The 23,054-nt window shown below is 40.2% G+C and overlaps 1 protein-coding gene across 2 annotated transcripts in view; it reads left to right on the forward strand.

The window, feature by feature from the left end:
- Positions 1 to 23,054, forward strand: part of GAREM1 (GRB2 associated regulator of MAPK1 subtype 1) — a 188,049-nt gene that overhangs the window by 156,168 nt on the left and 8,827 nt on the right. For both annotated transcript variants that reach the window (XM_081801439.1, XM_081801440.1), the window contains exon 4: positions 10,156 to 11,328. In XM_081801439.1, the coding sequence (XP_081657565.1) occupies positions 10,156 to 11,328 (1,173 nt within the window). The remainder of the gene's footprint in view (positions 1 to 10,155; positions 11,329 to 23,054) is intronic.

Raw genomic sequence — 23,054 nt, forward strand, 5'->3', positions numbered from 1 at the left:
AGTTTTAATTTCCACTTCTGTTATGCTGTGGGCTGGTAACCAGATTGGATGGAATTTTGATTGTATGGGAGTAAGTGTGCTGAGTTATGGCCCTTAAAGGCTTTTCTATAAGCCCTAACATCAACATCACATCTTTTTGCCTGCCCAGAGGCCTTTAGCTCACTGCCTTGTTCTTGGCTGTATTCCAGAGAGATCAGAAATTATCGATTACTGTGCAACCTGAATTTTGTCAGATGTAAGAACAAATTTTTAAAATGAAGATTAAATGGATTTGGAGGTAGCCAATTTTTATTTTTACTTCCCAGTTGTTTAAAATGGCATGTTTTCTTTACCATGAGTCAGATGTCATTTATTTTCAGGATTCATTCAGAATGATAAATTGGATACAATTGTGAGATTAATTATTTCAGTGTTTGAAGATAGCCTAGTGGGTTTTGGTTTTGGTGGGGGTTTGTTTGTTTGTTTGGGTTTTGTTTTGTTTTGTTTTTGTTTTGTCATCTGAGGTTTTGAGACCTTGTCTGAAAAGCTACCAGTTGGCAAGCCCTCTCTTGTACCATCACTAATTAAATCACTGCCATTGTACTTGTCATCTTTGCCCTATTTCCTGTTGAAAAAAGAGAGAGAGAGATACTCAGGATTGACAATTAACTCTTCATGCCCCTTTGTCCCTCATTTTCTTCCATTTTCCCAAAGGAAAGAGTTACAAAAATTGAAGTGTTGGGGGAAATGATCTAATATTAATCAAATATTAGCTATTTAATCTAGCAGTCAGATCAATCCTGATTTTTTTTCAAGAGTTGCAATTTTAACCTCTGTTACATGTTTGATCTTTAGAACAACTGTTCTTAGAAAACAGATTATCTGTTGCCAGAACCATCTGTGGGTGTGGGTGTGTGTTAAATTTTATATCAGTGTTTTAAAATGTTCCTTGACCATGGGATATTAATTCTGAATGGTATTATGAACAGTAAAACCCTGATAGTTTCCTGGATTAGACCTATTAAGAGTTGTTTAGATAACACACTTTGAATTACTTCCTCTCAGGAAACATTGAAACTGGAAATGTTAACCAGGCAGGCATACCGAAGCACTTAGAACGCATTGTTTCTTTTGCTGTTAAAAAAATAAAAAAGGAAAGAAATTATGCAAATAAATCACATCTGTGGAAACCAGAGGAGACTGTTTGGCTCAATTGCCAAAGGAAGAGCATTTATTTATGAGTTTCTTCATCTGTCACTGACAGTGACCACAAGATCGGTTGGGATGTTAGTCTCATGATTTATGCAGAGCTAATTGCTAGCATTAATGATGACATCAGGTTTGGGAGCATGGAATTACAGATTGTCCCCACATATGTTATGCATTTTTATGTATGGGAGGAGGAGTAACTTCCTTTAGAAGTATACACATACACAAAAACGTAGACAAAACTGTTGAATGTGCCCAGAGAGTGACATTTAGTAAGGATAATTTTGATCTGTTTAATCTGCACACGCAGTGGCTGATTGGTATCTCCTGAGCAGCATAGACACTCTCAGCTCATCTGGTCTGTGGTACTCACTAGACCATATGATTGCTTCATTCTACAAGGCATATCTTTATAAAGGTAAATTAGGAAAAATATATTAAGTATTGATTTAAAGAGCTAGGAAGAAACATACACTTTGTTATGCTTCACATTTGAGAAGCACTGTTGGCTCCTTGTGTGTTAACTGGAAATAATTTGTTGTATGAGTGAGTGTGTGTGTGTGTGTGTGTGTGTTTCTGAAGTCTCCTGAGAACCCTTTCTCTCAACATCTCTGTCTCCATCCTGATCCAAATGGATGAACTGCCAAGTTTTTTACAAAGTTTCACCAGAAAGGAAGTACAGCAGTGCATCTGAGTGTTTTGGAGGCTGGTCTATCTTAAAACGGTATATTTTTTTTTTGAATCATTTCAGTATGTTTACTTCCTTTGGGATATAACTGTAAGGATATTTCAAGCCCTCTTCTGACAATTAAGTTTTATTCTGGGATAACACATTGAATAAAAACTTGAGCAATTCTTCAGTACAGAAGAAAGGATCATGCTTAAAGTAGTGGTTTGGGCTTGAAAACAGTAGTGGGTAGGAATAGAAACCTACATGAAAATACAGAGATGTGAGAGGCATTGTGAAACAGAATTATTAAGAATTTAAATGTTGGGGACCTGAGGGGCTTAGTTGTATCTTACTCTTGTTCTCAGCTCAGGTCTTGATTTCAGGGTTGTGAATTTAAGCCCGGCATGGAGCCTACTTAAAAAAAAAAAAAGGATTTAAATGTTTTGGGAGCGCCTGGCTGGCTCAGTTGGTAGAGCGAGCCTACTTAAAAAAAAAAAAAGGATTTAAATGTTTTGGGAGCGCCTGGCTGGCTCAGTTGGTAGAGCGTATGACTCTTGATCTGAGGGTCATGAGTTCAAGCCCCACGTTGGACGTAGAGCTTACTTAAAAAAAAAAAAGAAGAATTTAAATGTTTTTATTCACAGAAGTAATAATAACAGTAATGGCCTCCATTTATTGAGAGCTTACCACTGTGGGAAGTTGTTTAACTACATTAATTATGCTTGTGAAGTACACAGTGGTGTTCTCATTTTATAGATGAGGACACTGAGGCTCAAAAAAGTAAAATACTTTTTCTGAGGTCACCTAACAGTGAAAGCAGGTTCAAACTTAGCTTGTAAGTTAGCTATAGTATTGGCCCAATTAATTTCCAAAGGCCATAGTTCTTTTCATTCATCTATACCTGGGTTCAGCAAACTTTCTATAAAGGGACAAAGAATAAATATGTTAGTTTGTGGGCCATATAATTACTGTTGCAGCTACTCAACACTGCCAAAGCACTCATAACTTACGCATAAATGAATGGACAACAGCAGTGTCCTAATAAAACTTTATTTACAAAGTCAGATGTTGGGTCAGATTTGGACTATGCACAGTAGTTTGCTGATCTCTGATCTGTATTGCTGTAAACATAGCTAGATGCTAGCTAAAAATAAAAGCCTTAGGGATAAACTAAAATTAGAATTAATAGCAAATGAGCCTTTTTAAGGATTCTGGTGACCAAAGTCAACAAAATAATGTAACTGAAACGTTACAGGTCCTGTAGGAGAAGAAATTCAGTCTCATATGGGCCAAGTACTGTAATTTATAAATGATTTATTAGCTTAAAAAAAAACCCCTAATCTATATTCTTTAAAACTGTCAAGGTCATAAAAATAAGGAAAGACCAAGAAACTCACAGAATCAAGGACTGGATGTGGTGTGGTATCCTGGTTTGATCCTGGAACAGAAAAAGGACATTAATAGAAAAAAAAAAAAAATGAAATCCAAATAAAGCTTTGTGGTTAAGTTAGTCGTCTTGTATTAGTGTTAATTTCTTAGTTTTGATAATGTGCCGTGGTTGTGTAGAATGTTAACAGGAGAAGTTAGACAAAGGTATACAGCTTTGCAACTTTTCTGCAGATGTGGAATTACTGCAAATAAGAAGTTAAATGGTGTTTATTTATTGTTTATTTATTTACTTAGATTCCTAAACTTAACTCTAATATAGAAGCCCAAGTGAATACTGAGTCTGAAAGTAAATACAATTAAGTTGTGGTCTTGTTAAAAATAATATTAATAACACTTAATCTGAATCAACCTAAAATGGAATTTAAACCTTAGGGGCCTGAACTGCCATTAAAATAATATTGTGCTGCTATTTATGTACTGAAAACGTCTGCTACAGGGAAATGCACTTCACTGTAGAGACAACAGAGATGTTTGTTTTTCATAGCACTAATGTGGATTGACAAATTGCTTGTTCCAAAGTTTAAAATTATATAGAGATGACCTAGAATAGTGTGTGAGAAATTATTTACAAAGATTGCCACTGCCAAGTCTTCTAAACACATACTGATGATTACTGCTCAGTAAACAACATGAACATTGCCAATCACTTTACCCAGATGCTTTTTCATTAACATAAAAGGAAAAAATCTATCTTAGCCTTAATATAAGCCTGGTACTAAAACCTGGTAAAGGTAACATAACGGAACTATAGACTAATTTCAGCTGTGACTAAGATTCATAAGTCATAGATCAAATAGTATCAAAGAGAATCATGCAGTACACTTTTAAGTGCACCATGATCATACACAGATTATTTCAGGCATGTAGGGTTGTTTTAATATTTGGGCATCTACTATTATAATATAAAACCAGGACCTCAAGGTTAAAAATAAACATATGACTGTTTTATTGGATGCGGAAATGGCATTTGATTAAAAACATTTTTTAGGGCGTCTGGGTGGTTCACCTCGTTGAGCGTCCGACTCTTGGTTTCAGCTCAGGTCATGATCTCAGGGTCGTGGGATCGAGCCACGAGCTGGGCTCTATGCTCAGCCATGGGGCCCGCTTGAGATTCTCTCCCCCTTTCTCTCCCTCTCTCTCTGCTCCTCCCCCTGCTCACATGCTCTCTCTCTCTCTAAAATAAATAAATGAAATCTTAAAAAAAATTTTTTTTACTTTCTTCATAGAAACTTTTAGAAAGCTAGAATTGGACAGACATGTTACTAATATGATAAAAAAAATCCATCTCAAACCGGTGAATTTCTCATATGATCAGTTTATAATCAAATAATTCACATTAAAATATGGAACAACATTCTCACCACCACGCTGTTGTCTGGGAAAAGGGATGAAAACTAAAAAGATGAAGATGAATTTTGCATTGGTTACATAAGATTTAATCACTTAAGAATCCCAGTGAAGTTACTGGTCATAGAGAATAGCAACAAACCATATGTGCCCTCGGCAAACGAACAGCAATGTTCAGAGATTGATAACGAAGGCAAACTTAATTACTAATAAGGGAGGGGCACCTGGGTGGCTCAGTCGTTAAGCGTCTGCCTTCGGCTCAGGTCATGATCCCAGGGTCCTGGGATCGAGCCCCGCATCAGGCTCCCTGCTCGGTGGGGAGTCTGCTTCTCCCTCTCCCACTCCCCCCGCTTGTGTTCCCTCTCTCGCTGTGTCTCTCTCTGTCAAATAAATAAAAATCTTAAAAAAAAAAAGATTTTAAAAAAATTACTAATAAGGGAAATAAAACATCTCAATAAATGATGATAATTACCATGTGCCTATTTAGAAATATTTCTATGATGTCACTCCTTGCCAAAAGAGCAGGTAAAAGCACTTTCAATAAAATTATCAATTCAAACCATAGACAATGATTGTGAAGTTCATCTGGAAAAATAGGCAAAAAAATCTAAGATTTTCCTGTTGTCATGTTTTATTTTTTTATTTTGAAATACTTGCAGTCTTAAAAAATTATTGCAAGAATAATAGAAGATCTCCCTCGACACTGTACCAGATTCACCAACTTTTAACATTTCGCCACATTTGTTTTCTCATCCTCCACCCCCGACATACACATTGGTATGCAGACACACAACTTACATTTTTCTGAATAATATCAGAGTGAATTACATACATTATGTCCTTTACACCTTAATGCATCAGTGTATATTTCCTAAGAATAAGGTTGTTTTCTTGTGTAAAAACGGTACATTCAGGAGAGTTAGCAGTGATGTGACACTCTTTATAGTCCACCAGAGTGTATTTGATAGCATTTATTCCCTTCAGTTCAGAATCCATTCCAGGCATGCACATTGCATTGATGTTGCATTTTGTCTTTCATTCACTTTAATCTGGAACAGTTCTTCAACCTTTCTTATCTTTCATCACATGGACGTTTTTCACAAATATGTACCAGGTATTTTATACAGTATTTCTCAGTTTGGGTTTGTCTGATATTTCTTGATAATTCGGTCCTAGTAATGCATTTTTAGGTGGAATGTTCTGTAACTGAGGTCCTGACCTTCTCAGAGAATCACATCCAGAGGCACACACATGGGGATGCCTCTCTGGTTATATTAAATATGATCACCTGGTCAAGGTGTTGTCCAGTTTCTCCACTCTGTAGTTACTTTTCCTCCCTTCGCAATCGAGAGAAGACACTTTAAGACCAGGCACATAACCTACTCCTCAATCAAACTTATCCTATAAATGAGCATCCGTTGATGTTTCTTGTATGTACCAATCTTGGATCCCACCACTCCTCCACATTTGTCAGGTTTTCCCCCATTCATTTTCTCCACTCATTCATATTTTTGTTAACAGTATGGACTTCGACATTCCTACTTTGTTCAGTAGATTATCATTCATTGCAGTCTTTGTGTATTGTGATGCTCAAATCGTCCCAGATTTGGCCTGTGGAGGCCAGTTCAGGCTGGCTTCAGTGTCCTTTTGACACGTTCCTGTCATCTTAAGAGCACTTCTTTACTTTCCCGCACAACACAGTATTTCAAGCTCATCTTGTACCTTTCCTGCCCTAGCCCTGGAATCAGGCATTTCTCCAAGGAGCCATGATTCCTTTTAGTGGAGAATGGTTTGGGGCGCTAGGTATATTCGGTGATAGTGGGAGTCTTTGCTTCTAGTCCCTTAGAAAGAACAAAGCTAAGAAATAGATGTGTGTTCATGTATACCCAATGGAGTTCCTCTTACCTTTCCTAATTCCATGTTTCTGTCTTCCGTCCACAGTGAAAACTGATTCTCAAAAGAACACATTTACTCATTTTTTATTTCTACAATATACATAAGAAGTTGTTTCAGAATCCCTGTACCCACTCTCATATGCAAAACAAATCTACCAAAAAGAGCACAATATTTGTTGGTCTTTTTTCCCTACTGGCAATTTGTAGTCAAAGCATTTTAAAGTTATTTGGATGATTTCTCTGTCTCTGTCCCCTGTGTGGTTAGTTTATTTACTGGCAATAAGATTGGACTCATCTGTTTCCATTTGCATTTAGCTTTCAGTTTCTTTTAACTTTTTGTTGACTTAATTTTATCTTTTGAAGATGTTAGAACATTGGCTTACCTCCTAAACATCAAAACTCTATAGCTAGGTACACTCACAGAGCTATCACTCCCTTCCACCAGTTTCCTCCCTCCCTCAAGTACCAATTTCATTGTTTTCTGGTTTATTTTTCTTGTATTCCTTTTTTTTTTTTTTACAAAAATAAGCAGAAAAATATATACTGATTTTTCCAAAGGTGTAGTATACCATATAAGCTTTTATGCACTTTGGTTTTGGGGGGTTTTTTTGTTTGTTTTTTTACTTAATATATCCCGAAAGTCGTTTTCCTGTTAATTCATTGAACTCATCATTCTTGTTCTTTTTTGCGTAATACATTTTGTGTTTGTATCATAGTTTATTCAATCAATCTCCTGTGTTTGGGCATTTAGTTTGATTCTAAGATTTTGCAAATACAAATAATGCTACAATGAATAACCTGGCGCATTTGTATTTTCACACTGTTGGAGGAATGTCTTCGGACAATTTCCTAGAAGTAGGATTGGTGAATGGAGGGATAAACGCGTGCATAGTTTGGTTAGGTATTGCCAAATTCCCTGCAATAGGACTTGTATCATTTTGCATTTCTACCAGCTATGAACAAGAGTGCCTGTTTCCCCAGAGCCTCACCCACTGAGTATGATGTCAGGCTTTTGAATATTTATCAGTGTTCTAGATAAAGAAGTGGTATCTAAGTATAATTTTCATTTAATTATAATTATAATATAATTGTAAAAGAAGTTGAACGTCTTTTCATAGATTTGAAGTCTGTTGTGTGCCCTTTTTTAGTGAATTGATTTTTCATGACTTTCACCTGTTTTTGTGGAGGAGTTTTGGTCATTTTTTAAAAGTTGCTTATGTATTAGGGAGGTTCACTCTTATGGAGATACTGCAGATATTTTCTCTCAGACCGTTACTTGATTTTTTGACTTTGCTTCTCTTGTTTCTTGCCATCCAAAAACTTTTTGAATTGGAATAACCACAAATGAGGGTTTTTGTTTTCAGATCTGAACATGTAAGATAAAGATGTAGGAACTGAAGCAGTATAGTTAAAATGAGAAAATAGACAGAAAGGTCATTTGGATAAATGGTCTCACAGTAGATGCAAATATAAGTATACAAATGTGTATGTGTTTTATAATTTTAGTACATGATCAAAGTAGCATTTCAAATCAGTGATGAAAAGAGATAGTTATTTAAGAAGTATACTGGACAGTCAGTTAACTGTTTAAGAAACTAAAGTTGGGGGTGCCTAGGTGGCACGATAGGTTAAGCATCCTACTCTTGCTTCCCCCTCAGGTTGTGATCTCAGGGTCATGAGATCAAGCCCTGTGTTGGGCTCCGCACTCAGCGCAGAGTCTGCTTAAGACTCTGTCTCTCTCTTTCCCTCTGCACCTCAAGTAAATAAATAAATCTTCAAGAAAAAACTAAAGTTAGACCTCTACCTTTAATAGTCCATCAAAGAAATTTTAATTAAATCAGTTAAATAGTTAATAAATGAAACCATCAAAATCCTAGAAGAAAATATTGGCTAATCATCTCAGTTTTTCTCAACCTCAGCACTAACTGAAGTCTGGACTAGATAATTCTTTGCTGTGAGGGGCTGTTCTGTTCATTGTACCATGTTTAGCAACATACCTAGCCTCTCCCTGCTAGATATAAGAGGCACCTTCCCAGCCATGACAACCAATAAATGTCTCCAGACATGGTCAAATGTCCCCAGGGGCTGGGGAGTGGGGGCAAAATCACCCCTAACTCAGAACCACTGATAATATCATCTCAACTAGTAGAAGCATACCACCCAAGGATGAAATTACAAAGAAAAATTTTTGAAAATGTTTGCCACATAGGAAGAAAAAACTTTAGCACTTAAAGAAGTTATAAAGTTGAAATTCACCCAACAAATTGGAAAATATATAGCATAAATGACATTCACATGACATAAAAAGTAATCGATAAGATGACCATCCCAATAGAAAAATGGGTGAAGGGCACAGACATTCACAAAGGAGGAGATCTAAATGGCCAGATAAATGAATACCAAAATACATTCAACTATCCTAATAAATAAATCAAATCAAAATAAAACATGAATAAATAAATGCAGGATGCATGCTTTACCTTTAATATTGGTAAACCTTAAACTTACTTAGCATGGGTATGGAGAGACAGATAATTTCATAAAGTGGAAGAAGTATAAATAAGTGTAACATTGAAGCACAATAGGAGATATATATTAGACCTTTCAAATACATATCTATAGCTTTGTCCATGCAATTCTACTTCGGGGCCTTTCTCCTAAGGAAATAGTTGAACTGTAAAAAAAATTCATTGCAGTACTATTTATAATTGCTAAACATTGGGAAAAGCCATCTGTCTAACAATAAGGAGCTAGTCAGATAAATTAAGGCTTATGCCCAGATAATCAAATACATAAGGTCAGTACTGGCAACCGACTGCTTATACTTAAACACGAGAAAATGAATATAGTGAGAAACAAAGCAACAAAATTGTGTATGTGTATTTATATATCTCCAAGATAGATGACACATCTATTTCTTTTTCTCTATTTATATAAAATTGTTAATACAGATTCTCTTTAGTGGCAAGACCATAGAATTTGTTCATTTTTACATTTATATTTTCTAATATTTTTGCCAATGAACATGAATAGTTTGTATAATAAAATTAAAGAACAGGGAGAAATAAAACATTTTTACATCCTCTGTCCCAATTCCAATTTTAGAAAATTTCATAAAATTTTAATAGTAAAAAAAAAATAAGGGATTTTCCACAGTGGTGTTCATGGAAGCATTTTTTTTTTATAATTGGAAGAGAGAATGATAATAGTAATGTCCCAAAATGATTATCCGCATGATAGGCTACTCTGCATAGACAAAGAAACTGGAAGAATGTTTATCAAACCATTAACCGTGCCTATTTCTGAATCAGGCCTGTGGGTGTTATTTTCTTTTTGTGTCTTTTCTCCGTATTTCCCAAATTTTTACTCATGAACAGATTGCTCATTTCTTCAGAACAAAGTGTGTTTTTACAAGTCTAAACGAATATCTTCTTGTTACTGTTAGCCATATAAACATTATAAAAGAAACGGAGTGGCTAAATTTAGTATGGGAACAGCATTTTCCTTTTTGTATGCGTGCTTGTGTGTCTTATTGGCAAGTTCTCCACTTTTCTGTGGGAATGGACTAAAGGCAACTCACCTCAAACTTGATTTATCCTATTGTAGGTTGCTTCAGGTGAATGCAACGAGGACACCGAAGTTTATAACATCACCCTCTGTACTGGGGATGAACTCACTCTCATGGGGCAGGCAGAAATCTTGTACGCAAAGACTTTCAAGGAAAAGTCACGACTCAACACAATTTTCAAAAAGATCGGGAAGCTCAATTCCATCAGCAAGCTGGGAAAAGGCAAAATGCCATGCCTGATCTGCATGAATCATCGGACCAATGAAAGCATTAGCCTGCCATTCCAGTGCAAGGGCAGATTTAGCACCCGGAGTCCCCTGGAACTTCAGATGCAGGAGGGCGAACACACCATCCGCAACATTGTGGAGAAAACCAGGCTCCCCGTGAACGTGACTGTGCCCAGCCCTCCACCCAGGAACCCGTACGACCTCCACTTCATCCGCGAGGGGCATCGCTACAAGTTTGTGAACATCCAGACCAAGACAGTGGTGGTTTGCTGTGTGCTGCGGAACAACAAGATCCTCCCCATGCACTTCCCTTTGCATTTGACGGTCCCCAAGTTTAGCCTTCCAGAACACTTGGTAAAGGGAGACGTGTGGCCCGAGACCCTGGTCCATCACTGGCTGGGTATCTGCCAAGAACAGTTCGACATCGACGAGTATTCCCGGGCTGTCCGAGATGTGAAAACTGACTGGAATGAGGACTGCAAGAGCCCCAAGAAGGGCCGGTGCTCTGGCCACAACCACGTGCCCAGTTCTCTTAGCTATGCCCGCGATGAGCTCACCCAGTCCTTCCACCGGCTCTCCGTCTGTGTGTATGGCAACAATCTCCATGGCAACAGTGAGGTGAACCTCCATGGCTGCAGGGACCTGGGGGGCGAGTGGGCCCCCTTTCCTCATGACATCCTGCCCTATCAGGACCTGGGTGACAGTGGGAGCGACTACCTTTTCCCGGAATCCGGTGAAGAATCGGCAGGCATCCCCGGGAAGTCAGAGCTTCCTTATGAAGAGCTCTGGCTGGAGGACGGCAAGCCCAGCCATCAGCCTCTCACGCGTTCCCTGAGCGAGAAGAGCAGATGCGATCAGTCTAGAGGGTCCGTCCGGTCCAAATGTGCGACCTCTCCTCTTCCTGTGCCCGGAACTCTGGGAGTAGCCATGAAGTCTTCAGAGATTGCCCTACCTCCACCTCCAGTGCCTCCCAAATCTGAAGCCGTAAGTCATTTCTGTTCTCTAGTGATGTGTCAGTCCTTCCGTCTCTCTGCTCGGTCACCTACTAATTTATCTTCTTTCCTAATGAAAGGAAAACTTCCCAGTGGGAAATGATCGGGATGAGCAAATTTGCTTCATTTGGAGTGAAATATAAATGCCGGCTAGATTATTTTTACCAGTTAGGAGTTCAAGTTTTTAAAACCTTGAGAGTTTTGAATAGGAAGAGGTTTAAACATGCCTTTCGCTGCTGCCTGGAGAATGGATAATAGGGAGGAGGGGGCAGACAGTGGGAGACCAGAGAAGAGGCATTACGGTACGGGAGGTATGAAATGACGATGCTCTGAACCACAGCAGGTGGTAGCAGTGGATGGCGGGGAGCAGTGAGCGGCTTCGGAACGACCCGACAGTACTTACTGATAAATTGGGTGTGCGTAGTGAAGGAAAGAGGGAAATCAAGGAAAACTCCTAGAATTTTAGCCTGAGCAACAGAGTGGATATCAGTGCCAGTTACAGTGGTGGGGCAGACTGAAGGAAGAGTAGATTTATTTGGGGGAGAGGAGTGGGGGTGGGGATCAAGAGACATCAGCGTGGTTTCTAATCCTTCCAACTTCCCTGAAGTTACATTGAGATCAAAGCATGGTAGGTGTGCTTGTGTACATGGACACACACCAGAGCAGAACCCGAGCCAGCGTGCTTCTGTTTAACACCTTAAACAGAACTCATTCACGGCTCCAGAGGCTTCTATCAAATCTTACTGTAAAAAGGTCAGTACAGGACAGGAGAAAGGGCCCTCTGTTTTGACCATGTTCTTTCATTGACAGGCACTCTCTGAACCTTTGCTCCTTGTTTTTAATCATTGGATTTCATTATATCTGAATTGTGAAAGCATTAGAGACATTGGGTATAGTTTTGTTCATTTATTCGACAGTGTCTACTGCAATTTTTTTTTCCTATCTGGCAGAATCCTTTAAAAAAAAAAAAAAGCTTACACAAATCACAATAAATAGAAGAATTCAGAACCCATCTGACTGAAGCACATTTAGGGGGAGGGTCTCTCTGCATGCATCTATTCTCTCTGCTCCCTGTGGTGGTCTCAGGACACCTCTGTGGAACCCTGCAGCTGTGCAGAACCCAGTTTCAAAACCATGGAAATACTGAGTGGGATGCAAGAAATAGGACCATAAATAAGACCTGCACTCTGGACTCTGGTATCTTTCAATTTTATAGGGAAGTTAACAAATGAAATGCAATGACTGTCATACAGGTTAAAATGTGATAAACAATAGAAGAGAGATAGACACGATGTGTGGGAATTCAGAGGAGAAAGAAACTTCTCATTGGGTGATGCATGAGAGAAGTCGTCATGGAGATAATGGCATTTTAAATGAGCTGAGGGAACATGCATGAGTTAAAAGAGCAGAGATGAGAAAGAAGGACATTCCAGACAGAATAGCATGAGCAAAGGTATGGAAGGAAGCTGGGACAGACAGGTGAGGGAAAACAGAAAGTGCTGTTGAGTTGGTAGAATAGGGTGACTAGAATGTATGGAAGGGGAGTGATGGCTGAAAAGGCTGGAGCCAGGTCATGGACAGCCCTGAATGTTGGGCAGGCATCCCGCTTAGCTGTCCATGCAGGGACCTCATTGCTACAGAGTTTCCTGAGGGGGACTCCTCCCCCACCCTGGCTGTTTGCTCTAAGATGCAGGAACTCCCCAGAGATTGCAGACCTGGATTTTACCTTGCTCGTTGGAGGATCTTCCATAGACCTCAAGACACAAGCCCAGAGATCCCAGTACCTAGTAGGGGCTGTGGAAAATTTCGGGGAAGTTTTGGTGAAGTTTAGAGTCCTTGGTATTTTTATTCATGTCAGAGGATATTCCCCCACTCCAACCCACCCCCAAAAAAGCAGGTAAAAACTAAGGGGACAGTCCTCCGGGAAAGTAAGCAGTGGTCAGTGTGTCTCAACTCAACTATATATTTGATGTTACTGGAAGCTTGGAACCCTGATCTTCAATAGGAGTGTGACCAGGTGAGCTGTTCCTATAGAACTTTGGTCCTACTTGGCACATAGTGGGAACTCATGTTTGTCAGATGATTGATTGACTCATCCATAATGGTCATACCCAAAGTCATTATGTAACTAAGTCTAGAAATAGGAAGCTAGCGCCAGTTGTTTTTTCTGTGGTGTAATAAAAGATGAGTAAGAACATAAATATTAAGAGGCTGTGTTCTTGACCTTGGTACTAAAAAATATGAGAGTTAAATTTGAAAGCAAAAGCAAACTTCACAGGAGGAGATTTTGGTCTCTAGTCTCAGATGTAATGTCTTACAAGAGAGTCTTTTCAGAGCATGTCCAGTGTTTATAGAATGCTATAATCTTAAAAAAATTTTTTTTAAACACCTGAAATCACTTAATTTACTTTAAAAAATTAGGCATTTCCAATGAAGTCATATTTTTTCTTGGCTCTGTGACCATGAAATGAGTTTTCCATTTTTAGGAACTATGTGGGATCCAAAGAAATGTCATAATTGTTAGATGTGGCTTCAGCTTGTAATTTTCAAAAGGGAACTTTAATGGGGCATAAATTCAAGCGTTCCCACAGAATTAAATAAAACTTCTCTGGAAAGTTATACTGGAGTGAGTCCTGGGAGAAAGACATACCATGTACCTAACAGCTATCCTGCCTGATAATTAAATACAGTGATAAGCTTTCAAGTGAGACATCATCTGGGAAGGTGACAACTCCCACCAGGTCTTTAGGGATAGAAGGTGCTGGAGCAATGGAACAGAGTCAAAGAAAGCATGTCTTTCATAGTAAGGGAAGCAAAGCTGGTACTTGGCGAATGCAGTCTACTTGCCACAGTGCATGACCCATTCGTGTTAACATCCAGGGATAGAATGGCTCCATTGCATGTCCACCTGTCCCTTTTCTCCTAATTCTTCTCTTCCTCCTTCCCTTCCTGTTTCAGTGTCTGAAGTTATAACACGTACTTGTGCTCTGTCTCCAGCACATTTTGGTGGTCTTTGTTTCTTTCTGTGACCGTGAGAGTAAATCTTTCCCCTTCAGCGATAACGCTTACTGTGTTTCCCGCATTGTGCTGCAATTCTAATTAGAGGCATGTAACATCACTTTAAGACCCGTGGATTTGAGGGGCGCCTGGGTGGCTCAGTCGGTTAAGCATCCAACTCTTGATCTCAGCTCAGGTCTTGATCTCAAGGACATGAGTTCAAGCCCCGCGCTGGGCGCCATGCTGGGTGTGAAGCCTACTTTAAAAAAAAAAAAAAAAAAAGGAGCCATGGATTTGAATCCTCCTCACCCTTAAATAGTAGCTTCATACCTTTGGCAAAATATTTAACCTCCCTGAGTCAGTTTCTGTGGGGAGAATAACAGCTTCTTCATTGCATTGTTGTACTGTACAAAGTACTTGGCACTGTTCCCTGGCACTTGGTAAGCATTCAGTAAATAGTAGCCGTAACTCAATATGGGACAGATTCCAATTTAGGGTCAGATGGAAAATGATTTTTTGGGAGGTTTTTTTCCCTCAGTCCTTTCTTAATGAGGGTATAAGACCTCTTCAAAGAGTCAAGGAGGCTGACGGGAACAGGCCCTTCTCCCTCCATAGTCAGCCCAGCACCCAGGCAGGGGCCCTTTGTCCCCACATTCCAAAAGCATGTGTGATAGTTTCATTTTACTGGTCTCTGAGATATTACAAAAACCTAATTGGGTTTAAAAATAACAAAACATTCTTCCCATCTGAGGCGCGATTATTGCTAATTAAAATATCCATTTGATAAGCTAGGTGTTAATGTTATAGTTACCAAGCTGTGGAGCCAGATTTGTACTCATCGAAGAGGTACAGAAATGCTCAGCATCCTGGACCCCAGTAATGTCGAATCCTTTCATGGGGGCAGTTGGGGTTTTGAAGAGCTTTAGAGCACCTGGGAAAAAGCCACATGTAGCCCTAAGGCTGCAAGCTCACGTCAAGAAACTGAAATTCCCAGACAAACCTGAATAGAAATATTAAGACTAACAAGTTGCTGGGACGCCTGCGTGGCTCAGTCGGTTAAGCGTCTGCCTTCGGCTCAGGTCATGATCCCAGGGTCCTGGGATTGAGCCCCACATCGGGCTCCCTGCTCAGGGGGGAGCCTGCTTCTCCCTCTGCCTGCCGCTCCCCCTGTTCATGCTCTCGCTCCCCCTGTTCATGCTCTCCCTCCCCCGCCCCTGACAAATAAATAATAAATAAATAAATCTTTAAAAAAAAAAAAAAAGACTAACAAGTTGTCCTGGCAAATTCTGTTCCTCAGCATGGCTAGGCTAGGTCACGGTGTAACCAGGTGTCACCACCTGGAGGTATCCACCCTACAGAATTAGGGACCTCACATGACTACCAAAGTTAGGAAAAAAGCTATAAAAAGATGTTTGTTTATAAACTAAGGGAAGTGGCTGTGAGAACTGATTTGACTGAGTTTTTATTTTATTTTGTCTTTGGGCTTTTGCCCTGTATCAAATGTTAACATTAGAAAAGGCATTAAAAGCCAGATTTTCTTAAATAAATCTGACATGGTAATATTCAGGTTTAGGTACTAAAAAGATTAATCTGGAAGTGACTATTTATTTTTCAAAGTAATTGCTCTACAAAAAGATTCGCTCAGGATTCCACTAATTAATGAGGTCTCCTAAGGCATTTGACATTTAATTAATTTTAATTACGACTTTTGAGGAGTACTCTGAGAGCAAGCCATACCTACATTCCCATTTGTTAATTGAAATAAGGACTAAATTATTACTGTGTTTTGGTAATTTTGAAACTAATTGCCTCTGGTTTCGTGTAGGTTATTTGTTTTTAAATGAAACCTTCTAAACCAAGAAGTGTTTTTCTCCTGTGTCCGTTTGAAAGTCTCAATGATGAGAATGCTAATAATTATAATATTCTGTGGGATAGCTCTTGTTTTCAGATCTGCACTCTTGAGTACCATTTGCACAAAATCACATTAATGTGAAGGTTATATACTGTTTAAATAGATCTATCATGTATTATACTCCTTGCTCAGAAAAGGGCTTTATTCTCTCCCCCAGTGGCATATTCCTTCTTCTGAGTCCATAGAAGCACCCTAGAATTTAAACAAGTATTCTTTTCAGAACCACTTGCCCTTCTTGCCGCCCAGTAAGTGGCCTCCGCCTTGCCTCCCTTGCCTGAGGCTGGGAGATTGGAGGTCATTTCAAACCTAGGTCTGTCTTTAGGTCCTTATCGTCAGTGTATAAAACTAGAAGGAAAAAAAAAAAGTATTCATCTAAGAATCAGGATTTTGACTGTAAATCACATCTACCCTTGAGTAATTAATCACATAGAGTTTCATTTATTGCTATTTTGTCATTATAAACTTTCATTTCTGTTCGGCTGAAAATATCCTGATGGGTATGTGACAGGGTTATGAACTCTTTGTATAAAAGCCTCTTTATAAATAAGATTTCTTAAGGCTGTAATGATTTTGTTATCTGGGAGAGGGAGTGTGGGAAGCAATATAAAATCCAGGGCAGAGGGCAGGCACTGAAGGCAAAGTTGCAAAGTTCAAGGAAGCATGGTTACAAAACTCCTTTCTTTCGATTGCTGACATTATCCCGAAGTTGGCTTTTTAGAGTAGAAAATTCACAGTACAGGTGAGTCCAGTTGTAGATCAAGCTCACTTAAAGTATCTGGGTATTTTCTGAATCACTGTCAACAAAGAAACAAAATGATCCTTACCCCGCCTAAGTGATGCCGAAATCTCTTCGGTGACTGCCCACGATTCTAAGCAGCATGATCTTTGAGACAGAAGATTTTCACCCTCAGGCATGTGATGGTATGTTTTAAACCACAGACAAGGGAAGTGTATGTCCTTGTCAGCAGGTGTCTCCAGATCCATTGCCATGGATTTAAAAGTTGAGTACACTGTGATAAAATTGATTTTTCCCCCAAAAAGATGGCTACACGAAAGATGTCACAGTAAGTGTTCCATTTACTTTTCTTAAGCAGTCTCTTTGGTCCAGTTAGTGAAAAGGTATAAAAAGTGTTATTTCTTCCAGAGAAGACAAGTAGAGAGTTCCAAGAAATGAAAACTTTCCAAGGAATATTATACCAAAACCCCCCCATCCCTACACTGTGCTGTTTCATAACTTGGTGTGTCTTTGGTTTCTTGTATTCTTTTAATCCCTAGAAGTGTGAGAAAAACTTAATGTCACAGGAGAAAGAAATTAGATCATAGGTAATGTATATAAAATGCTCTAATTATGTGTAACAAACATTACATATAATAAACATACATTAACAAATACATGTAACCTTGTTTTCAAACCATGCAATAATGAACTTTGTTACTTTGATTAGATTCTCATGCATTACTTTTAACATGTGGCTATTTAGGGAGAAGACCTTCTTGTCCATTTTTCACAAATGATTGGTCCTTTACACTGTGCTCAGTTCCCTCCCAGCCACACGGAGTTAGAGCTGAAGGGAGCGGAGAGGAGAAAGGACAGTTAATTGCTATTCCCGGAGTCAGGAAAGCAAGTTAAACTTCATAGACCGTATTCTGAAAATGAAGAAAATAGTCCCATTCTATGACGCGTTTGATTTCAACCAAAGATTGGGGTTGGGTTTTGACTTTGTTGACCACCTTCACTTAGAAACATAAACTTTCCTAAGTCATTCATTCTGTTGGGTGTGTGTTCCATCTTTGCTCTGGCTATTAGACAGTAAGTTACCCTTAATTTCTTTCCTAGCTTTACAGTGGCCAGTGATGGAATGGCTAAGGCAGAAAGCAATGGAAAAATGTCTGTTCTCCTCTCTGTCTTCTTAAATGAAGGGAAAGCATGGGTCCTAGGAGTCAGTAAGCACTTCCAGGAGGCTTCCAGGTTATTATGTGTGTGCATGTATATACCCGGGCACATTTTTAAAGTTTCTTCCAAGCTTAGGGAGAAAAAAGCCATGCCTTCTTCAATCCACTGTCCCTTTCTAATAACCGCCTCTTCCTTCTTTTCTAGTCAGTATTCTTGAAAAGAGTGATGTGCCCTCCTGAGTCCACCCTCACCTCCTGTTCTGCCTTTGACTCACTGGAATCTGTCTTCCAGGCTTTTTACTTTTTCTTTTTCTTTTTTTTTTTTCATTCTGATTTCTTTTGCTTAAGAGACGCAGTGACCTGCTAACTCTCACGTATCTTCCAGATCTTTCCTGACTTCCTGACATGTTCTCATCCTTACACCGCCATTCTGCTGTCCTCCCCTCCCTTCACTTCTTTGATGCCATTTGGGCAGGGTTCTGCTCGGGGACTGCTAAAATAGAGTCACTCGTTTCCTCCTTCTTTGTCTCCTCTTCTGCCCATTCCTTAGGGGTTCAGCCTGCTTTGCTTCTCGTCTGAGATCCCAGTGCCACCATCACGCAGATCCTGTTGGTATAGCATCAAACTCAAGCTCAGTATTTTCAAAACAGAACTCCTTGGCTTCTCCCAAGCTCTGTTCTTCCTTCTAAGTTTCTTTGTCTGATAAATGGCACCAGTACTTGCCTCATCATTGAAGCCCCCAGACCCAAGCATCACATTGGTGGGGGTTTTTTTCATGCTTCTGTGCCTTTTGCACACTCATAATTCCTTCTTCCTGAAGACTTTCTCAGTACAACTTCCTATGAATTCATTCTTCTTCTGTCACCTTGAATAAATTAATGGTGCTCCTACTAACCTTTGCTCTTATACTTCTGTTATTACAGAACCAATTTGTGTCTTGATTATATGTTTGTCTCCCTTCTTCCCAACTAATTCCGTGAGCTTACTCATTTTTGTATACGTAACAGTAGCTCAGTGAGCATGTGATAGGCACTCAACATACATTTGAACAAATCAATAGCAAAATGGAATTAATGTAGTGTGTAGGAAAAGGGAAAGGGTTGGCCATGTTCTTCAGACATTTAGGGACAGTGGAAGTAGATAGTGGCTCTGATCTCAGCTCTTAGTCCCCACACACCTTTTACAGCTTACTTCAAACCCTGACTATTAAATTATGTCAGTGTGTTAGATGGCAGTCACGTGAATAGGCCTTGTACACTAAAGAAAGGTGACTAGAGAGTGTTCTAGAAAGAGCAGAACTCACCATTCCCGCCTTTCAATAAATTACCTTTATATTTAGCCCTGCATTAGCAGTCTGCTGCATGAATGCTAAGTTTTCTTAATCCTGAGTAGCGGTGTCTTACATTTGATAAGAATGTAATCATTGAGCATTTTATGAAAGGGAAGGCCCTGCAGTGAAGGAGCAAGGATGAGATAATTGTACTGGAGATGGAACTGCTGGGAAGAGGAAGATTGGTTGATTGATTTTCAGAGAGAAATTGTGTGTGTGCATGCGAGCGGGGGCAGGGTGGGTGGGCAGAGGGGGAGAGAGAGAGAGAGAGAGAGAGAATCTCAAGCAGACTCCCTGCTGAGTGCAGAGCCCAACTCGGGGCTGATCCCATGACCCTGAGGTAATGACCTGAGCTGAAATCAAGAGTCAGACACTCAGCTGACTGAGCCACCCAGGCGCCCCGGAAAGAAGAGCTTAGACCAGAGAATTCATGAAGCAAGGCTCTGGGGACAGCAGGGAGCCAGCTCTCCCTGCTGCCACCTGAGTCCATGTTGTGTTCGTTGACGCTGTCCTAACCAGCAGGAGCCAGGAGCTTCTCTTCAAACACCCAAACTACTCGTAACCAGAAATGATCAACCAGTAGCAAAGGTCATGCATAATCTGTGATAGTAACGCCAGCCCGTCGCTCAGGACTAGTGTTGGAGGTTTACTCCTGATAATCCAGGTACCTCACCCTCCCGTGCTGCCCTACATGTTGTGTTGGACAGGAAGAGAAGGACTCTAGTCCGCCAGCCATGCTGTATTCTGTAATATCCTCATTGAGAGTAGTAATTTTTCGGGGGGGTTGACAATTTCCCAATTTAGAAATACCATCTTTGTCATTTTCACACTCCTGCTATGCCCAGTGTGGTGGGGGTAGAGTTGAGCGTGGTCATATGTGACAGGTCTTCTGGCGCACTTTTTCTCGAGATCGACGCTAATATGAGGACACACAAAAAATTAACATCCAGCCCAAATGACTTATCAATAACAATTTCCACATAAAAATATAAAAGGCATTCTTACAGTATACATTTTAAAATAAAAGTGCCTTTTTGTTGTATTTTTTTGTGACATCTGTTAACCTCTACCTAGCATTCTGTGGGACATATTTTTTTTTTCAAGATTTTATTTATTTATTTGAGAGAGAGAATGAGATAGAGAGAGCATGAGAGGGGGGAGGGGCAGAGGGAGAAGCAGACTCCCCGCTGAGCAGGGAGCCCAATGCGGGACTCGATCCCGGGACTCCGGGATCATGACCTGAGCCGAAGGCAGTCGCTTAACCGACTGAGCCACCCAGGCGCCCTGTGGGACATATTTGTACCCGAGGTGACGAATCCCCAAACTCTGTCATCCACAGGGTACCAATAACAACAATGACAGTCCCTACCATTTTCACTTGCAGACTAATTGACTATACATGGAAAGTAAGTAAATATAAACAGTGTGAGCTGAGTTCAGAAGCAGTGACATGTACAGGTGGCCACGTGCAGTGGTCTCAGACCAAGCATGTAATGTTTGGGACTGAGCCTTAGGAAGTGGCATTTAGGAAGAGACAGGCAGTAACCACAGCAGAGAGGAACAGTCAAGGACAGGCGTGTCCAGGCGACGCTGAACCTGCCTCTTTGGATGGACCTGTGCTCATATAGAGGAGTGGTGGGAGAAATAACTAGAAAGATGGAATAAGAAGGAGTAATTTCTGTGGCTACCAAATATAGCCAGAAAGACTGCAGAAGCCTTCAGTGGGAAGCAGGGGAGGCTGAACTTTATCCAGCAATCAGAGGGTGCCACTGGAGATGGGAAGTAACGTGATGAAAGCCACATGCTGAGACTTTTACAAGGAATCCACTGAAAATGTAGCACTTGAAAGTGGAATTGAATATGAGGGAAACTGGAAATAGGGTGATTGGCCATCCAGTCTTGTAAATTGCTTTTTATTGTCAGATAAAATTCATTTCAAAAAGAACTACACTGCTCTTGGGTATATATGTTCCATGTTGAATCCAATCAAGAAGCAAAGTAGAACAATTACTGTTATAAGGGCGTAGGAGGTAGGAAGTACGATGGCACAGTAAACCCTCACTATTTGTAACTTCTGGATCCCAAAATGTATATATTTCACCAAAGCGTATAGTTTTTCCCATAAACTGCATATGACTTCATTTGAGAATCTGCAGCAATAAGTTGAAAGTAATAAAGTTGGGGGCTCCTGGCTGGCTCATTGGTAGAGCATGCAACTCTTGGTCTCGGGGTTGTGAGTTCGAGCCCCAGGTTGTGTGTAGGGATGACTTAAAACAAAATCTTTCAAATAGAAAGAAAGGAAGTAACAAGTTAAACGTAACATGTAGAGAGCAGGTAGTCAGCTGTTCTGAGTGCCAAGCGGCCCTAACACACTTGCTCGGAGCAGCACAAGCTGGCCCTTTTGTACCTCTACAAAATTACACCTGAATTCTTGTCATGGGCCAGGTCTTTTTAAAGTCATTTTTGTTTTTGTTTTTGTTTTCAACTACCTTTTCTCCAAAATGGATTTCAAATCAGCCTGATTCTTTGCCACTAGACTCACAATGACACCCAAACAGCCCTCTCCTCACAAGGGAAGAGAACCTTTCTCTGGCCTTCTAGTAGCATCTCTTCACTGACTCCACCCCATCTCCTAAGAGCGAGAAACACACACACACACACACTCTGTTACTCCTTTCAGGAGTCCTGTGGCCACCCCAAACACTTCCTTTATCTCTGATATAGTCTGGAGTTTAGCTATAAACACTCCAGTTCGCCATAGCTCACCTCCCCGGGCCCTGTGCCCTACAAATGCTTCTTTCCACTACTTCCTCTCCACACCTCCTCTCATGTGGGAAACCTATTGGAAAGCTCTTCGGGACTGCCCCATTATAGAAGAGGATGGCAGAACCAGCTCAAAGTGACCTTAGTTAGAAGAACAGGAAGAGGGGACTTCCCATAGGTCACAGGTGGCCGCTTTTCTGTGTTCCAAGACCTAAGTCAGTCAGTTACTTTGAATTAAAATGCATATTGTCATGGACATCTCAGCATATCATAACTGACATCTAGGTAAGTGAGCCCTAATGAAATGTCACAGTTAGTGACTACTTCCAGAACTTAGAAATTTCTAAATCAAATTCAGCATTAACCATGTTCTCCTGTGCTTTTCTCTAACCCATATTGAAAAGGGACTGTTTATTTTAAAAATTAAAAAGCTATAGGACAGGCTCCTTATCTTATACGTTTTCCATTCCTGTTACCATAAGCATAAACAGAATCAGGCACAGGTATAATAAAGTAACACCCATCCATCCTAGATTCTATAGATAGTCCCTAAGAAAGAAAAGAAACATAGTTGGCTCCTGTACAAATCACTAACAAGACGGAAGCTGACTCACTATCTTGGTTACTTATTTTGTAACCAATATATACTCCTGAAAGCCAGCCAGTGGGGTAACCCGGCCAGAGGTTTTCAGTGTCCTAGTTGATTCTCAGCTCCTTAAGAAAAGGAGACCCTCCGGGGGCGCCTGGGTGGCTCAGTTGTTAAGTGTCTGCCTTCAGCTCAGGTCATGATCCCAGGGTCCAGTCATGATCCCAGGGTCCTGGG

The sequence above is a fragment of the Leptonychotes weddellii genome, chromosome 13 (genome assembly GCF_054177405.1).
Source record: "Leptonychotes weddellii isolate Sample4059 chromosome 13, ASM5417740v2, whole genome shotgun sequence".
NCBI classification, from domain to species: Eukaryota; Metazoa; Chordata; class Mammalia; order Carnivora; family Phocidae; genus Leptonychotes; species Leptonychotes weddellii.